Source organism: Phaeodactylum tricornutum, chromosome 19, assembly GCF_000150955.2.
Source record: "Phaeodactylum tricornutum CCAP 1055/1 chromosome 19, whole genome shotgun sequence".
In the NCBI taxonomy this organism is placed as follows: domain Eukaryota; phylum Bacillariophyta; class Bacillariophyceae; order Surirellales; family Neidiaceae; genus Phaeodactylum; species Phaeodactylum tricornutum.
Window position 1 is genome coordinate 94,823 of NC_011687.1, and position 17,897 is coordinate 112,719.

Sequence of the window (17,897 nt, forward strand, 5' to 3'; positions counted from 1 at the left end):
CTATGCTTCTTCTCTTTGTTTCCGCTTGCGGGCTAGATCACCACCGAATGCTCGTTTTACAAAATCGGGGGCGCGTCCGTACAGTCGACACCATTCCAGAGCATCCACTGGATCCTTTCCGGCCAAGGTACTTTCAATCCAAGAATCCAGCTGTCGAATTTCGTCGTCCGAGGCAATCCAAGTTCCGGAACGTTCCAACAATGCTTCAATCTCGGTTGGACAGACAGTTCCGGTCTTATCCTGATCCATGGCTTGGTACATTTCCAGCAGGTCCTCGACTTCACCGGTGGAGATACCAGCCGCTTCTGCGGCTTCTGCCCGAAAATGTTCCGGAGAATTGAAAATCTTGCCGGGCAAGTTGCCCTGCCATACACCTTCCAGCAGAGCAAAGGCGGATCGGGGCAATTCATCGGACTCTACCACGACTTGTGTTGCCCCGGCCTCTTCCAAGGCACTTACTTCGGCCCGGGTAGCGGCGCGGGCAAAAATGGGGACGGTGGCAAAGGCGGCCCGCAAACGCGCTGTGGCGGATTGGACACGACCAAAGTCTTCGTACGTGACGTAGATGGCGGAAGGCTGAGAAATGCCGCTGGAACGGATTACTTCGGGGTTGGCGGCGTTACCGAATAAGACGGCGGTATTGCGGGACGGTCGTAGCGCAGTATCCGATAGGGAAGGATCGACGTCAAAGGCCACGACGCTGGGAACTTCATCTTTCAGGTAGCTGGATTTGATCATGCCGGCCTTTTCCTTTTGTTTGCCCAGCACGCGGACGGTATTCTGTCCGACTTCGCCATAGCCACAAATCACCACCGCCTCCTTCGCCACGTGTGGAATTTCGCGTTCCGGGACAACCGCACCGTTACTCCCGTTAAGGGCCATTAACTTCTCTTCTTCCTTGTACGGTAGCAGCGGCTCGGACAATATTACCGCCAGATCTCCGAGCAAAGGAGTCAATCCCATAGTAATTAACACAATTGCCGTAACAATGGCGGATAAACTGGCCGGGATGATATCGAGTGATTCTGCCAGAGCCAGCACGACAAAGGCGAATTCGCCACCGCCGGCCAGCAAGAGACTCACCCGGATGGCATCCGCGGTGGGTAGCCGGTTGGGTTCCATCCAGTGCGGAACTCGTGTGGCGGCACCCAAGGTAAACGCCTTGAGCGCCAACAGAGTGACACAACCAATCGCAATAGTGGGCCACTCGCGAACGACCAATTCGACGTCAAAATTGGAACCCGCGCCCATGAAGAAAATTCCCAATAAGATACCCTTGAAGGGCAGAATGTCCGCCTGAATTTGGGCGCGGTAATTGGTGTTGGCGAGCAAAACACCGGCGGCAAAAGCCCCGGCGGTGTCGGTCAGACCAAAGTATTTGGCAATGGCACCCATACCGGCACTAACCAGTAAACAGAGCGCGACAAAGGTTTCACTGGATTGTGCGGTGGAGACCACACGAAAGACATTCTGTAGGACTAAACTACCCACGTAAAGTACGGCACCAAAGCCCAGCGTTGCCTTGGCCGTGAGAAATCCAATGGCGAGGTAATCGGTGGCGGTATCGCCGGCCAAGTATGGCAAAAGGACCAAGAGTGGTGCGACCAAAAGGTCTTGCAGCAGCAAAATTGACGTGGCGGCTTCGCCGGATTCTTCGTCTTCCCAGGAGCGTTCCTTCAGGACGGGGAAAATGAAAGCCGATGTGGACAAGCAACCAATGAGTGCCAGTACGACGGCTTCGGTCGGGGGAATCCCGAGTAGCGTGGGATCGATTGCAAAGACGGTCGCCGTCCATTCGGGTAAATCGGACATGAAGACGCCGGTAATGACGGCCGTGACGAGTGAGATTTGCGCAATTCCGAGTGGGAGGTAATTGGTGAGTTTTTTCAGGCGCGGTTGCGTGACTTCGAGGCCTTCGCTGAAAAGTAAAAACAAAATGCCGACGTCCCCGAGTTCAATGTCGGCTTTGGAATTGGCAAAGAGGTCTAGTCCGTTGGGTCCCAGGATTGCCCCCGCCAACAGGTATCCCAAAATAGGTGTGACGTTCAAAGATTTGGCGAGGGGGGTGACGACGACGGAGGCTGCGAGAAAGACGAGCAAATCGTATCCCATGGACTCAAGCACGAGGGATGTTTCACCTTCCGGCAACATGCCGAGATTTTTGTTCATTCCTTGGCCAATGTCCAGTGCCGCAGCCAGCTCTTTCCCCAGATCTTTAAAGGGGACATTGACGTTCTCGATAACGTCGCTGACACCCGCAGAAAGAATATGAGAAGCGGAATGAAAGGAGGACACCAAAGCATCGTAGTGGAATAGATCGGGCGGGGGAAGGGCTTGTAGTTCCGAACTCGAGGGCCGTATTCTTCTCGAGTATCCGGCGGTCCGTGCTGTTCGGACTGTCCATGCGTTTCGGATCGCAGCCTTTCCGTGCAGTCTCCTATTTGCGGACTTGTGAGCAGTAGCAAAAGAAGTACGTAAATGAAACCGTAGACGTGTTGGTGTTACGGAGAACGCTGTAGCGTTGGAAAGACTAGCGAGAACAATCGAGACCAGCAGCATACCCAGGTCTACTGCTACTAGTAGTCTTCGGGTGCGTCTCCGGGGAATTGTGTTTGTCATTCTTGAAGTGGATCGCCGTCACGGGAGATTCAGTAGTGACTGCGGGTGTGTAGTGTAGTGGTGTAGTAGTGGAACGATCAAATGCCGTTGTGCCCAGTGTTCATGGTCGATCGGTCCGGAGCCAACGTGAGTATCGACCTAACTGTACTGGAAACGAACGAACGAACGACCGAGTCGTCGTAGATTTCCTGGTCACACCGAAAAACGCACTATGGGCGTATCTACCACCACGACGTAGTAAGGCAAGTATTCCAATAGAATATGTATAAGGTACCGCCGTCACAATTGGCTCGGCGTGTCAGTTTCTCGGACAGTCGGAATATACCTATTCCAAAGAATACTCTTGATCGCTCGGCATCACCTGAAATTCGTGCATAAATTATATTATGTCTCCCGATTGAATTGCTTGCCAAGACGCTCAAGAGGGATAGTGTATGCTCCCCCACGGCTGGTGGCTGACGTCACTGTCAATCGAAGGACAAAGGTGGTTTCCCCAAATTCCGATATTTGAATTTGAAAGTCATATTTCTAATATCAACATGGACTGCGAACGATATGAAACAAAAGTCTGTCAATTCATAGGCAACTTTTTGTCTCGGTGAATGGGCACGGAACAGTACGGCATCGACGTTGTCGTTGTCTTTCACGCACTCGCCTCCGCACAGCACAACTCGACAATAAGTAATCTATCCTTCCATTTTACTGTCCATCGTTGTCCATCGTTGCGTTCCAAACATGAAGATCACTACATCAACAATAACGACGACGGGGAGACCAACACGTCTCCGACCCATCCGCGGCACCAACCACCAGATCGGCTCCGGACTGCGGTACGCCTGGTGGACTCTCTGGACGTACGTCCTCCTGGCGTCCGCTACGGACGTGCCTCCACAACAACAACAAACGTGCGTCGTGGATGCCACCGGATCCGACCAAGTGTGTACGGAAGAATCAGTGGCATCGGGAATGTCGTCCACGTGTGAGGATCTTCATCCAGACTGTGACCGACGCGCTGGTCACGATGACTGTGTCTTGAACTATCCTTCCATGAAAACAACGTGCGCCCATACGTGCCAGCTTTGCGATCCAGCGTACTACTATTGGTCCGCAATTTCTACTGCTGGAGCTGCTGCTGCTTCTACCACCAGCCCGACATCTCTGGAGGGAAGTGTTCTCGAAAAAGCAACCATTAGTATACAAAACGTCTACGATGCACTGGCGCAAACCGTACAAGGACCCGAGCCACAGCGGGAAACCACACTGGCTCGTCTCCAACAAACGCACCAATACATGGATCGTATGGTGTACGGCAACGAAACCTTACAGGATGTGTGGGTAAATTGTATGAACCGACACGAATTGTGTACCTTTTGGGCATCACTCGGTGAGTGTGACGCCAATCCGACCTACATGAAACTACAGTGCGCTCCAGCCTGCAACACTTGCGACGAACTGAGTTTTGATTTGCGCTGTCCCATGCCAGCGGATGATGAATTATTGGAAGCGAAGAATGCGTGGGCGACATCAGCCAACACCAGGGGCGGTGACCTCAACGGAATGTTCAAACGCATCGTTACCGATCCCGATATTGCTACCAAACACCAACCGACTGTGCATTCTGCTCCCATGGAGCATTGGGAGAGCCGAGACACGCTAACAAATACGACGACAGAAGTTCACGACGATGGTCCGTGGGTCGTTTCGTTGGAAGACTTCTTGACGCCCGAAGAATGTGCCGTTATGATTCAGCTCGGCGGTGACCAAGGCTACGAACAATCAAAAGATGTGGGGGAACAAAAATTTGACGGCACGTACGCCGCCGTCACGAGTAACGAGCGGACGTCGACCAACGCCTGGTGCGTTGGCGCCTGTGACGAGCACCCAGTCGTCCAAACCATTCACCAACGGATGGAAAGCTTGTTGAACATTCCTGCAGTCAACTACGAACATTTACAATTGTTGCGGTACGAAGAAACACAGTTTTACGGGAATCATCACGACTTCATTCCGTTTCATGTAGGCCGACGACAAGGTCCTCGCATTTTGACCGTATTCTTGTATTTGAATGATGTGGAAGAGGGCGGAGGAACACATTTTGCGCTACTCAACTTGGTACGTGTCGAGAACGTGCTTGGTCTACGTTTGCAATTTGAGGGTTTCTGCTCCACCTTGCTCACCAGATTTTGTGGTACCTTTACTGCTGCAACGTTAGACGATTACTCCAAAGGCGGGGCGCGTCGTGATTTGGCCCAGTGTCAAGGATAACAATCCCCTGCGAAAGGATGCCCGGACTGATCACGAAGCTTTGCCAGTCATCAAAGGTGTAAAGTACGGTGCCAATGCGTGGGTACATCTTAGGGACTTCAAAGCACCGCATTCGGAGGGGTGCCAATAAAGATACATTTCGAGTGTGAACGGCCTTGGCGAACGGTGTTTGAGTCAATCCCAGTTGGTTACAGCGCACGTGAGTTATTTGGCTTCCGCAAGCAACGTGGCAGAGACGAACTTTCTTCGGTAAGAAAGGAGAAAATTAATGGACAAGCGTGAGGATGTTTAGGCCGCCGGTGCTTGAAGGACGGGAAATGGATTGGCACCAGTTATTTCCATGTGTTCGTTGTCTGCGTCCCCTATAATCAAACTCGTGTTAACTGTAAACGGCAGATCTGTTGGTTTAGAGTTGTGTTGTTGACGAGACTAGTGGGTAATTTGAAATAAGTTAACTTTTTTCCGAGTGTTATATCAATCTAGTTAGTATCTGTACAGGAAATGTCTCATGGGAAGTGTTGTCGACCGACAGCCACCTAACATTTCTGAAAGGCATTCACGAAAACGTAGACTGTTGTAAAACAATACCATGAGCCTACATTATTCGACTACTTACAAGGAAAAAAGTCTGCACGGAATTGTGTGCAGGGTTCTATCGATTTGCGGTAGGATCGGGACGCTTGACTCGAGAAAAGGGCCCAATATCGGGTCGCACAATGTAGTCGTAAATGACACCCGTCCACGACTCGTAGCTGTGCAAATTGTCGTAAAACTCCGGCGCAATGGCTTTGACTTGGGGAAGCCGGAAACCTGAGACGCGTGGGAAATCGTGATGCTCATTATGGTAGCCAACGTTGAAGGTGACGAGATTGAGAGGTCCGTAGTAAGAGTAGGTTTCCTGGCCAGTGGCAAGCGTGTAGTGTTCGGCAATAAAGTGACCGGCTACAGGGTGGAGACCCATGCCTAACAAGGTGGAACAAAGATTGAATAATAGGGCTTTCAGGCCGTACTGGTACCAGAGGAATAGATCAAACCCAATGGTGGTGGCAGCGTTGATGGCTTCGTGAATAGTGGGAGGCTTGGGTCGAACCACAAGGGGTCGAATCGCGTAAAAAAGTGGTTGCAAAAAGACCCAGATAATCTTGCGAAAGGTCGTGTTGAAAATCTTGCCTTCCCATTCTGTAGGGACATCGACGTCCTTCTCGTCGATGCCTTGAAAATAGTGATGATCGAGATGATACTTGCGAAACGTCACAAAGGAAGGCAATCCTTGAGCACAGTTAGCAATCATCCCAAGAACTTCGTTATAACGGGTGGTTTTGAAGCACAAGTTGTGCGCCAACTCGTGGTTCCCTAGACTTAGCCAATGAGTGAGGGTTCCGCCCGCACTATAGGCCAACACGATCCATTTATACCAAACTAGCTGCGTGGAATACACGCACAAACACAACTGTGCTGCCGCAATGGCGAGAATGGAAGGAAGCAAGCGAATGTCAGGGCCGTAGAGCTCCTTGATTTCTGGGTACTTGGTGAGGATCTCCTTGCGACGGCTCTTGTGTGGCTCGTCGGTTCCCACACGAGCGAACTCGGTTGTGGTAACCGTCTGATTTATCGGCATGATTTACACTTCGAGCCTTTGGAATGGGTAACGAAAGTATTGGTATGTGTGTGTGTGTGTGTGTTTTTGTCGTGATTCTGTATTTTCGGTAAGTGCCCCGTAGTTGACCCATCTTGTAAGAAGGAATCGAGTCGAATTGGCACGACAGCTCATCCAGCGTTCCGTATGTGTACATATGTCCATGTACACGTACACGACAACCAGATGCCGATTCGGTCACAGGCGCGGAAGCTGCCGTTCGTGGCAATTCGGAGTCTGCGTTCTCGTTCGCATTGGTCGGAGCGTTATTCGTACCTTAGGATTCAATTCAGATTCTCGGTTTGAATTTAGGTCTTTCAGCAACGGGAACTATCTTTGCAAACGCTTTCTGACTTACTTAGATTTTGTCAACCTCAATTTCCACTTAAGTTAGGCGACCTGCTTCAGAAGTCTACGGAATCGTACGTAGAAAATCCGTTTTCCAACCGCTCGATTTTACGCATGGTTTACGCCAGCTTACTCATAAGAAAGTGTACCATCCGTTTGATAGTACCCTTGAGCGGGTGTGTCCTACGACAATCAGAAGCGGGAACGAATGGAGATTCGTTTTTCGGAGTTTGTGTGTGGTGCACGAAAACATTGCCAAGTTGGAGAGGGTCACAGGACGGTAGTCCAGGCATCCCAAGACAACATTGTCTCGGTCGCAAGCAGACTGCGAACTTTTCGAGACCTTAATGAGTCTTTCCTTTAACGCAGCCCAATCTTAGCTTTCGCTTGTAGGCGGTTGAGTCTATTCGTTGAAGCAATATCTTGCCGCGGACCTTGAACATACAAAGATACCCAGCCGTTCTTGATCTGTTTTGTTTCGAAACAAAAACAAATCCATTTGTTTTATCTTCAAATACGAGCTAAAGAAGAGTAAATAAAACGTTTCGTATTCATCAGTTTTTTAAAGACCAGCTGCTTTTTAACAATCGTTATCGGTCGTTCGCCCCACCACACACGGTATCGCCATCGCGGGTGAGGCGTCGTCACCCTACCAGCCCAGGTTCTGGCCAAGTGCCCTCCCGCATCTTACAATTCTTGTAGTGCCAGTGAGTAGTCCGACGTAAATAACAACATGAAGCTCCTTCTTGCCGCCTCTCTTGTCTCCGTTACTTCCGCGTTTGCCCCGAGTTCGCTGAAGTCTGCTACCACAGCGCTTCAGGCGTCTCCCTACGAGAATGAGCTTGGTGTGATTGAGCCTACTGGCTTTTTCGATCCTCTCGGTCTCTCGAAGGACATTGATCAGGAAAAGTTCGACCAATACCGTACTGCCGAACTCAAGCATGGACGCGTCGCTCAGCTCGCCGTTATCGGATATGTTGTTCAGGAAATCTACCGCTTCCCCTTCGACATCGCTCCGGGTCTTCCCTGCGCCGAGGTGCCGAACGGCGTTGCCGCTATCCAGGCAATCCCTGCGCTCGGCTGGGCGCAAATCTTCTTCTTGGTAGGATCTGTTGACTACTACGGCTACTTGGGAGACTTTGACGCCGGAAAACCCGATTTGGATCCCGCAGAGATGGAAAAGCGTCAGCTCAACGAACTCCAACACGGCCGCTTGGCCATGTTGGCGATTCTTGAACTCCTCCGTCACGATAGCCAGAACTTGGTGCAGCCCGGATTTGATGGCCTCAATAACCTCATCACGGGTCTCCCTTTCCTTTACAAGTAAATCGATAACGGTATTGTGTAAAGCGAACAAGACGCAGACGTCGAGAACAGTACGCAAAAAGTTGTTTTAGAATATACTTATAAGCTAATTCAGCGAGTATTGCTCCGCATGATAGGTGTCCTGACATGAGGTATTTGCGCAACCAGGCTGCGTCCTCGTCTAGAGTGTAGTTGCTTAATCGATCACTTGCACAACTAGGACGCAGTGGCTAACAGTACGCCTGTAAACCAACGGCTCTCACGCTGACAGAGCGTATTCCGTCCAATTAAAAGGCTGAATTAGCCAGATCACAAACAATCTAAACTGTTCGTATGAGAGTATAAAACTCCAGCGCCACATCGCAATCTATTTTTAGAAAGGTTAGTATCTAACTTCATCGATCACTTTTGCAACCAGGACGTGTAAGCTTGTAAATAGATGGCTTTGTGACACTGTGAGCATTCCGTCCATTTTTAGGGCTTGATTAGCCAGATCAAAGGCATTTGAATGTGGAGAAACTCCAGTGGCATATTGTATTACCTTTCTATGGTAGCTGATAACAAGAAAAACGGATGTGGTTGATCCAGGTCAACAAAAGGAACTCTAGAGGAGTCACGAAAGAGGAGAGAGAGTCTGATTCACCCTAGGGAGCTCACCGTTTTCCACAATAATATAAAACATCCAGTAAGAATAGTCTAACCTATTAGTTGAGCAAGACAAACAAACAAAGCAAGGACACTGTGGCGATTCCACCTCGAAACGAAACTGCAACGGAAGTCGACGTGGACTCCGGTGTATTGCCGGAGCCGGCACCGGCACCGGAATCGGTAGTCGGGACGTCCGAGGAAGCCGTTGGACCAGTCGCCGGAGAAGCCGTGGGACCGAGGGTTCCCGTCAGAGGACCGCCGTTGCAACAGTAGTCAATCACGTTGATTCCACTATCAATGAAGGATACCGCAATGCTTGGGTTGCAGCCCTCGGCGTCAAGAGGGTACCAAAGGTAATAGTACTGTGTATCTTCGTTGGCATTTCCACACGTGTAATTTCCATCTTCCAACAGAACAAGGTCAGGGTTGAACATGGTGGAGCTGGCGTCACATAAAGTGCAAATAGGACTGGAGCTTGGACATTCGCAGAAGTTGGCTACACCAGCCGTGACGTCTCCGCAAGTGCTGGTACCTGCGACATTGTTGAGCTGCGAGCAGGTCGTCAGGGCATCAGGAATACTCTTGTCGGCCGCGACAGCCGGGACATCTTCTCCATCCGGACACAAGTTGCACGTGTCTGCTGCAACAACTTCGCAACCACAAATGGGTGCTCCGATAGTTTGGAATAGCACACAATCTTGTGAGTCTCCGTCTACAACTCCAAATTCGGCTGCTGCGTCAATACACAAAAGGTCGTCATTGTAAAATGCGGTAGGATCGGGGTCACTACCGTCTGGACATACGGGACAAAGTTCGCCCCCGGTCGGGCTCGGACAGTTTCCTGCAATTTGCTGTCGAAACGAAAACAGAGGGGAAGAATGTAGTAAGACACGAGGCATATTTAGGTAAGCCGGCTCCTTTTTAATGTTGGCGCGAATTTAATTGTTTGCATAGTTGGTATTCGAGCACGTACCGAAATCTCTAGGGTATAGGTGTCAACATCGTCGGAGGAAGATCCCGTGACCATAAAGAAGTACCTCGTCCCCGCAACCGCGTCAAAGGTCAGTTCACTTCCGGAGACTGTGAAAACGGCGTCGTCGTTCATCGCGACGCACGTTAAGTCGCTACATTCTCCAGAGTACACAAACAACATGGAGTCCAAGTTTCCGGAAGTCCGAACGGTAACACAGCCGTTTGCATCAGCGGTATAGGTATACCATTCTCCTTGGTGTTCTCCGTAGTTCAGGAGGCCACATGATTCTGCCTGGGCGTTCACTTCTGGAGTGGCATCTCCTGTATTTCCACTGACCGTAAACGGCAAGGCCGTAATGACGCTAGCAGAATCGCAATTTGAAATGTTCAGATCACCGGGGAAGTCTCCGTTGAAACAGCAAAAGTCAACGACATCGAATCCGGTGACGAAGTCCACAAGGCTTGGACTGCAGCCTTGCTCAATGGGATTGAGCACAGCCGAGGCTCTAATATCCGCTTCGGCATCCGCACAGGTGTACGGAGCGTTATCCGGTGGAAAGTTGAACAAGAGGCGTTCAGGATTTGGATTGGTTGCCGTTTCATCGCAAAGACGACAGGGGGTTGTCCCAGGGCAGCCACATTCCGCTGCGAACCCGGCGGTAACGGCTCCACAGGTGTCGGCTCCGTCAAGACTGTTCAAGACTCCGCATGTCAGGCTTCCATCGCCCAAAACGACCAGATCTGGGTTGGCAACGTCCTCTCCACCGGGACAAAGTGGGCAAGATTCTTGAGAGGTGGGGCATCCGCAAATGGTGGTTCCAGCAATTTGCAAAATGGCGCAGCTTTCCCCACCGTCATCGAGGATTGAGCCGTCTACCGCGGCATCGGAACACAGCACGTCTTCATCGAAGAGGGCGCCGGCAGCCGGCTCGCCACCGTTGGGACAGACGGGACAGATTTGGTTGGCAGAGGGATTTTCACATTGAGTAGACGCAGAAGGCTGAAATGAGACAAAAAGGATGAAGATGGTTAGGTACAATTCCAACGTAGGGTACAAAAGAGCGTCAATCAGCAACGCGAAACCACGCAACTTACCACAATGGTGAAAGAAAAGGGCCCAGCACTTTCACCCCCAAAACCAGTGACCAGGAAATAGTAGGTTGTTCCAGCAGTGGCTTGAAGTTCCACGAGACTATTGAGGTTCTGCAAGGAGATGTCGTCGGCCATGGCTGTACACATAAGCGCACTGCAAGTCCCCGTATAGACCAACAGGATGGGGTCAAGAGGCGGCGTCATAGCATCACTTGCGGAGAGACCAATGACTTCGGCGTCCAAGCAGCCGTCTGCTTGAGCTGTGTAGGAGAACCAATGTCCTTGTACGTTACTAGCGGGCAAGATTCCACACACATCGGCTCCGGCTTGCGCTGTTGGGCTCACCACTTGCGTATCTTCCAAAACTCGAAACGGCAAGCTAGGCACGGCGTCCGCAACGTCACAGGTCGGCGCTTGGCCTGATGTCATGCCCAACGCAAGAAGGGCTACGACGGAACGAAACATTATCATCTTTCTCGAAAAAGCAAAAGGCAGCAAACGGAACTCTCAAAGTCGTGTTGAAGACTTTTGATCTTATCAATCTATTAATCGTCCTCACTGTCAGTGAAAATGCGCAAGGTATTGTGGTACCGTTGGAGGGGACTCGTTACCTTACTCTACGACTAGCTCAGTTCAAACATCAACCTTGTTCTACTTACGAATCGGCGGGCTCGCTGAAAGAACGAACTCCGCTTGCCGATTGAGAATACGTCCAAACGTTACGCGACCCAATAACTTCCATGTGTTAATTACAAAAAAGAATCCATCATTGTAACCTTGATACTCATGACAACCAGTGACAGATTTTTTGGGTACCAATATTGTTCCGTTTGCACATTTTAAACAGGATTCGATGGTTAGATAGGCAGTAACGGGCAAAGTCATGTCTCAGTAATGTCGACAACACGGAGAAGGCCATACTCAAATAATAACGGCCTTCACATCAGCGATTTGGTCGGATGAATCCGCTGCCGCTGCTATGGATGCTTCGGGTCGTTCCAAACAATCTTGCATTCCCTGCACCATTGACGACATGATTCACAGTCATGATGTGCAGCTGCAATCTCTTAAAATTAGGATAGGTAGATCAATCGTGTCAATGGAATCGTTTCGTTTCTTGATTGATTCACGTGAAGGAAATCTCCCTCTCTGGCAGGATGCCATGCCAAATTTTACGTACATGTCGCCAAGGAAAAAAAGAGTGGTGGGCAGATTGAGCCTGGACAAAGGCCAAGGCGTATTATAGATAGCCGTTGTACGGCAACACAGTAGCAAAACAGCTGCACTGTTTGTCCCGTCATTTTTGTGTCTTGCGCTCACGGCAAGACCTCCTTCTTATTGGCAACGAAGAGTGCTCCAACATACGCTTTGTGCGCTTCCACCGCCTCGTCATGGCTAACATCAGGATTCCCAAAAAGCAATGTTGAGCGAAGTAGTTTTCATTCATACTGATGCATTTAATGCCACAACAAGCAAAGCAAACAATAGCCAGAATTCGTGTGAGAAACGGTCGGCTAATTTAGTACCTCAAACTAGGTGTAGCTAGTCGCAAAAAGGAGATTTCTAATTCGAAAGCCCCCAGCCGGATTAGACTATTTCAAGCAAAGAGAGCTAGGGACTCCACGCTATTTGGTGGTTTTGTCACTTGTCGCTCCATTTTTACGCAGAACTCCATCGCTCTGTTTTGATCGCAAGCGCCAAGAAAAGCTGGTCGTTTGGAGTGCTGATAAAAGGATCAAGCAAGAGTTCATCAACCATCTGACTATGAACTAGGGTTTTCCGACAAGAAGTTTTCATCAGGGGCAGTGTAAGAAGGCAGTCAGCCTTTTATAGAATATCACAATTTGTTGTTCAAGCAAAGACTATGGACATAGTTGAAAATATTTACAATTGTAAACAAGGTTATTCAATAATGGATAAAGTTGAACTAAAAAACAAAATCAAGAGTGTAGATCAAAAAGTACTGGAAAACAAATCTTTTTCCACTTTCCTGTAAACTAAGATTTTAGAAAAAGTACAAATGCACAGAAAATTTTCAGTCCTACTTCAAATTTCAAGAATACACTAGACTCATATAAAACTGATGGACAATGCGAACACAATTGAGCCCACAGAGTTCCATCACGATGTCCAAAACCGGCATAAAAACTGAAATGTATCTTATAGTTTCGGTTTTCGACTGGCTCGTACGTAAAGAACTCTGTAATCTCTGTCAAAGGGATTTGTACGAATAACAATTGCCCAACGAACTTCTATGTTTCACAAATTGTAAGAAAAAAGCTTCCAATAAATGTGTGTGAAGCAATACTTGCTAAAAGATAGCAGAAAAAAGCAAATTTGCGAAACGAAAAACAAAAAATACTTGAGATCTTCAGAGAGAAAATTAGACATGTTCACAATAGCTGAAACAAAGTTGTAAAAGAGTAAATTAGCATTTTCAAAAGACCTGAAAGTTCCATGTCTCTCCAAAAGACTTACGAAATGAGAACAAATAAAAATTACCAATTTCTTTCTGAATCACAAGACAAGCTAACGTGTATTGAGCCAAAATATTATACTGCTTAATCTGTTTGGTGCCTTGGACTACAAGATCGAAACTTGATGTCAAACGGACACAAATATTCTGGAATTTGCTTATTATACAAGACGGCACTAGTACTGATGATCTGCTGTAAAATTTCAATATGTTCACCAGACAGCACAAGTGATTTTTGCAAGAAATTTCGGTAGTTAACATGGATAAAACCTCATGTTATCTCTACGTTAAGTTAGAAGTGATATTTGATAAAGATGCAGATCAAAAGAAAGGGCCATGAAAGAATCTTTTACTCGATCCCAAGAAAAACGTTTTCCGACTTTCTTTCACTTACATATTCTTTCAAATGGATTGATTTTTTCGCGTTCAATAGCAGTTGATGTACCGATGAAACTTTTTCGACGTCTGGTCCTTATTATTTAATTTATCTTTAATGTTTCTTTAATTGATTTCGGATCAGTATCATTTACGTTTTTGTGCATCCTCACAGCATGTGTCAAGTTTTGCAAAAAAGCAAAGCTGAATTGTATGCTTTACGGATATTTTTTGGACAATTGCTGAGGTTTGTAACTTCAATCAACCCTGTAATTGCAACAACCGTGAAGAAGTATTGCTAGTCTCGGCATTGAACGTTTAGACTTGTCGATCCAGGTGTACACGATTGCGGAACGTAAAGAAATAGTAGTAAATGTTCTTCACATTAGATGGAAATTATCGCATTGTGTATTTCCTACTGTTCTTTAAGATTAAAAAGTTGCCACTGGAAATGGAAACGGGCTGCGAAGGATGCAATATCATGTGCTGTCATATTTGTGTTGGTAATTACGTTGATCAGCCAAATTTTTGACCCGACAAAAAGCACGCAAATCTCCAACGCTTTAGAAATAAACACGAAAATAAAAAAGTGACAAAATTTGTTAATGATACGCCAGCATTTTTTTATATCTGACTATGAATGTACATATACTAACTTGTATTTTGGAAACTGTGATTTCCATACAGCGAGCGCACCTCTGAGCACTGAATTTAGAGGCTTCTCTCTTTAGTGACTGAAGGCAACAGGAACAAAAAATATGTATTATTTTACAGTTACTGTAAATGAATGACTAACGGCAGGTAGGAGCAAAGTCTTCATCAGAATGATTGTGGGTAAGATGAGATAAACCTCTACTTACAGTTAAGTGTGGAGGTGTGTTTAAATAAATGGATATGCTCACTTCACTGTCAATAGATAATTCTCGGAGCTATCCACACGTTGCTGTCATCTCCATGGAAGAGGGCTGCTTTCCAAGAAACCGCAGCTGTAGCGTTTCACTGTCAACAAAAATTGCTTCAAATGAGAGAGCTAGCTCGGCCTATGCGTTGTTCCAGTTTTTAGTTTCCCTACACTAACAGTAAGGAACTCTTGCTGTGAGTCCGATGCTTTGGTTGTCATACCTCTTGGTCACTTCGTGAATGGCCCAAATCCAACATACCCAAGGTATGATGACATGGTTTATAAGCTTTCTGCTGATAAAAGATACTGTTATTCAGCACATTGTTATTCCATCTTGCTAAAAGGCATTGTTAATTCAGCGCATATTTATAAATTAGTTTTTACAAGGCCAAAAAAGCGTCGCGGGTAGTAGCTGACGATTCAATGAGGGTACAATCGTTGGTGTCAACTGAGTGATCATTTATGAAGTGATTCCATCAAGTAACGAGCACGCTTGTGCTTTTTCAAAACGATAGATTGAGAACGCGCGTTTGTGAGCACGAGAAGTCGTCATCACTTTCGACAATTTTCATGTCCAATAGCTCAGCAGCGTCATACAGGCTCCCGTTGGGTGAGCTGAGCTTTACTGTGATCCAAATGTAAGTGTGAGTATTTGATAAACGGGAAGGGAGTGAATTTGCCAGTCGTTCAACCGACGTACCACTCTCATGTAGCATATCTTGGAACTGTTGGTCGAGAAAGAGGAGAGCGTGCTCTTGTTCCTCCTTAGCTCTCTGCAGAAGCACACGTTCTTGATCTTTAAAAGTCGTCCATACACTAGTAGCATCGTTTAGTAATTCGTCCATTGAAGCAGTGGTAGAATCGTCGTCCAGCAAAGCCTGCTCGTCTTTCCAAAGACGCCCAGCTGGATGCTCGATGTCGTCGGTCGAGGAATACTCAAAATCTGCTCCTCTGAGATCATGGCTGTCCGTCAGAGCTTTTGGTTGGGTCAATTGCAAATTCTTGTGAACGGATGAGGGTAGCGCAAAATCAACCCGTCGTTTCGTCGCTGGTGAATCTTTTATAACCCGCTTCTGTAATGGTGTCTCTGGAACACTCTGCACTTTCCCCCCGTTTGTTTGCGAAGCAACGGTCGAAAGCTTGGCGAGAGCAATCACCTTTCCCCCGCCTGCTTTCTTTCGATTGGAAATATCGCCAAAGGCTCGACGAGCCTTAGAAGGTGCGGGAGTTTTACTCGAAGCGTCCATTCCGACAATTGGTTTTTGCGCAACGGAATTTTCATCATTGGACCACCGCAAAGTACCGTCAGCGCTTGACAGAGGACGACGGCTGTGAAGCATTTTCCACTTTAAAGCCTCCCTCTTGCACGTGAGATTTTCTTGGTGCAAAGGCTTTATCCAACGCTTACGGCAACGCTTTGCTCTGGAGATCGAGATTGTTCACTGGAATAGAGCAAGACATCAGCATGTCGAGAAGTGGTCGTCACTTCGAAGGAATATAGCGAGGTGCTTGAAACGGAAAGTTGAAAATAACCGTTTTTGTAAATATTACCAACCTCAGACATAAAATTATACTTTTACTATTATTATATAACCGTTGTTAACCCTCATTCGCTCAAGTGCTGGTCCGAAAGAAAGGGAAGGGACCCAGCTTGCTTCCCATGTTCGTTTCATTCTCAATCCGGTTTGCAACTGGGCAGATTTGGTGGTGAAAAATCTTCTTACGTCAATCGTAGACAATGTTACTGTTAGTCTGTCTCCAGTGGTCTATATTACTCCTTGCGTTCGAGTCAGGGCCCTTTGCTTCTCAGCTAACTCAAAGACATAACTCATGCATCTAGTTTCAATTGCGGGTCGAAATTTGCTTTACAGCCATTCGAAAAATTATCGGTCTCCTTGCAGTCTATTATGAACTTTTCTCAACCTCGTTTTGCGAGGCATCGTAGCTGGCGAAAGTTGCTTCCCGTACTTACGGTTCTCAGTCTACTCTCTTTTGGATTCTGGAATTGCTTTGCTCGGACCGGGGATTCACTAGAAAGCGAGATTCGCAAAGATGCCCTCGGCGCGCCGAATGGTATGCCGGCTGAGCTTTCAACAGCGCTAGCTTACAAGCAAAGTTTTGGCTTTTTTGATGATATTCTTGACGGGGCATGGAGGAAAATGCAGGAACGTGCCAGAATTTTTATTCAATATTCGAATCCCCACAATCCAAATCAAGGTCAAACCGATTCGGCCAGGTGGTATGTTGAGAATCTTGAACCTGATTTTACTTGTCCACAAGTTCAGCGGGTCGGAGGACACGGTGATGGACCGAAATGGACCTGTGATCCTAATCGGCTTTTGAAAGAAGAACCATGTCTGATATACTCGGTTGGCTCCGCAGGTAAATACCAATGGGAAGACGGCCTGATCCACCTCTTGGGAGGTACGCATTGTGAGATTCATGTGTTTGATCCGGGAGCTTTTGCACGATCCAGGGACGTGGAGGACAAAAATATTCACTACCACCAGTGGGGATTCTCAAGCAGCTATGTTAAATCATTTGTACCCGATATTTATTCCATGGGAGAAGCTTCCGGCAAACCAGTTATGAAGACATTTCAGGATACCTTACGAGAGCTCGGTCACGTACATCGTACAATCCATGTTCTGAAGCTAGATTGTGAGGGCTGTGAATGGTGAGTAAGACTGTGTTCACCCCACTCTATTGCCGATTGCAAACATGTCTGGTTTATTTTTCCGTCGCGGATTGCTCACTTGTTGATGTTTGCGAAGGGTGAACTACAGGGATTGGATTGAACTGGACATTAGGCAGGTATTGATTGAGACGCATCAGCTTCCTGATCGACGAGCCGGGCCTGGTGCGCTGACGCCTTCCACTTTTTTTGATGAATTTCGGAAAAACAACTTTGCGATGTTTAGTAAAGAAGCAAATGTCATCGCCCAAGGAACATGTGTTGAGTTTGGATACGTCAAGCTACATCCTGACTTCTGGCACTGATAGTGATAACGCATGTCTTTCGCTTACTCACCTTTGAGCGACCACTGACAGTGAGTGCAGGACGCAGTTCGCTACTTGCGGATTTGAAAGTTCTCTATAGTTTAATTTGCGAGGCTTTGGAGGATAAAATGCAATGGTAAAAACCGATTTCACAGGCAGACTTATATAGACAGACAGTAAATTGTCCTCACTGTCAGTTTCCTCGAACCAAACACTAGGCCCAAGAGGTTTTAATCATAGCGGATTGAAGTTGCGGGCTC

General features: G+C 47.6%; 7 protein-coding genes across 7 annotated transcripts; 3 read left to right on the forward strand and 4 right to left on the reverse strand.

Annotated features, from left to right (window-relative positions):
• Positions 1-2,112, reverse strand: PHATRDRAFT_39274 (predicted protein; the record flags this gene model as incomplete). Its single annotated transcript, XM_002183383.1, has 1 exon — positions 1-2,112. The coding sequence occupies one exon, from the start codon at positions 2,110-2,112 to the stop codon at positions 1-3; it is 2,112 nt and encodes a 703-aa protein (XP_002183419.1).
• Positions 2,113-3,336: 1,224 nt separating this feature from the next.
• Positions 3,337-4,884, forward strand: PHATRDRAFT_48732 (predicted protein; the record flags this gene model as incomplete). Its single annotated transcript, XM_002183254.1, has 1 exon — positions 3,337-4,884. Exon 1 carries the CDS (start codon positions 3,355-3,357, stop codon positions 4,882-4,884), a length of 1,530 nt encoding a protein of 509 aa, XP_002183290.1. The 5' UTR covers positions 3,337-3,354.
• A 652-nt stretch (positions 4,885-5,536) lies between these two features.
• On the reverse strand, positions 5,537-6,539 carry PHATRDRAFT_22677 (dihydroderamide delta-4 desaturase; the record flags this gene model as incomplete). Its single annotated transcript, XM_002183384.1, has 1 exon — positions 5,537-6,539. The coding sequence occupies exon 1, from the start codon at positions 6,500-6,502 to the stop codon at positions 5,537-5,539; it is 966 nt and encodes a 321-aa protein (XP_002183420.1). The 5' UTR covers positions 6,503-6,539.
• A 1,000-nt stretch (positions 6,540-7,539) lies between these two features.
• Lhcf13 (protein fucoxanthin chlorophyll a/c protein) lies at positions 7,540-8,303 on the forward strand. The gene has a single exon (XM_002183255.1). It carries the CDS (start codon positions 7,602-7,604, stop codon positions 8,193-8,195), a length of 594 nt encoding a protein of 197 aa, XP_002183291.1. The 5' UTR covers positions 7,540-7,601; the 3' UTR covers positions 8,196-8,303.
• A 544-nt stretch (positions 8,304-8,847) lies between these two features.
• Positions 8,848-11,770, reverse strand: PHATRDRAFT_48735 (predicted protein; the record flags this gene model as incomplete). The annotated part of the gene is made up of 4 exons (XM_002183385.1): positions 8,848-9,672; positions 9,795-10,793; positions 10,889-11,331; positions 11,545-11,770. 4 exons carry the CDS (start codon positions 11,768-11,770, stop codon positions 8,878-8,880), a joined length of 2,463 nt encoding a protein of 820 aa, XP_002183421.1. The 3' UTR covers positions 8,848-8,877.
• A 3,370-nt stretch (positions 11,771-15,140) lies between these two features.
• On the reverse strand, positions 15,141-16,066 carry PHATRDRAFT_48736 (predicted protein; the record flags this gene model as incomplete). Its single annotated transcript, XM_002183386.1, has 2 exons — positions 15,338-16,066; positions 15,141-15,262 (listed from the first exon to the last, which is right to left on the reverse strand). The coding sequence occupies exons 1-2, from the start codon at positions 15,975-15,977 to the stop codon at positions 15,141-15,143; spliced, it is 762 nt and encodes a 253-aa protein (XP_002183422.1). The 5' UTR covers positions 15,978-16,066.
• Positions 16,067-16,347: 281 nt separating this feature from the next.
• PHATRDRAFT_48737 (predicted protein) lies at positions 16,348-17,823 on the forward strand. The gene is made up of 2 exons (XM_002183256.1): positions 16,348-17,314; positions 17,412-17,823. Exons 1-2 carry the CDS (start codon positions 16,545-16,547, stop codon positions 17,635-17,637), a joined length of 996 nt encoding a protein of 331 aa, XP_002183292.1. The 5' UTR covers positions 16,348-16,544; the 3' UTR covers positions 17,638-17,823.
• The last annotated feature ends 74 nt before the right edge of the window (positions 17,824-17,897 follow it).

Excerpts from the sequence above, each read along its gene's own strand:
- Lhcf13 (XM_002183255.1), top strand. The coding sequence starts at position 7,602 with ATGAAGCTCCTTCTTGCCGCCTCTCTTGTCTCCGTTACTTCCGCGTTT.
- PHATRDRAFT_48737 (XM_002183256.1), top strand. The coding sequence starts at position 16,545 with ATGAACTTTTCTCAACCTCGTTTTGCGAGGCATCGTAGCTGGCGAAAG. Across the intron at positions 17,315-17,411 it reads GATTGTGAGGGCTGTGAATG|GGTGAACTACAGGGATTGGA; the intron begins GTGAGTAAGACT and ends ATGTTTGCGAAG.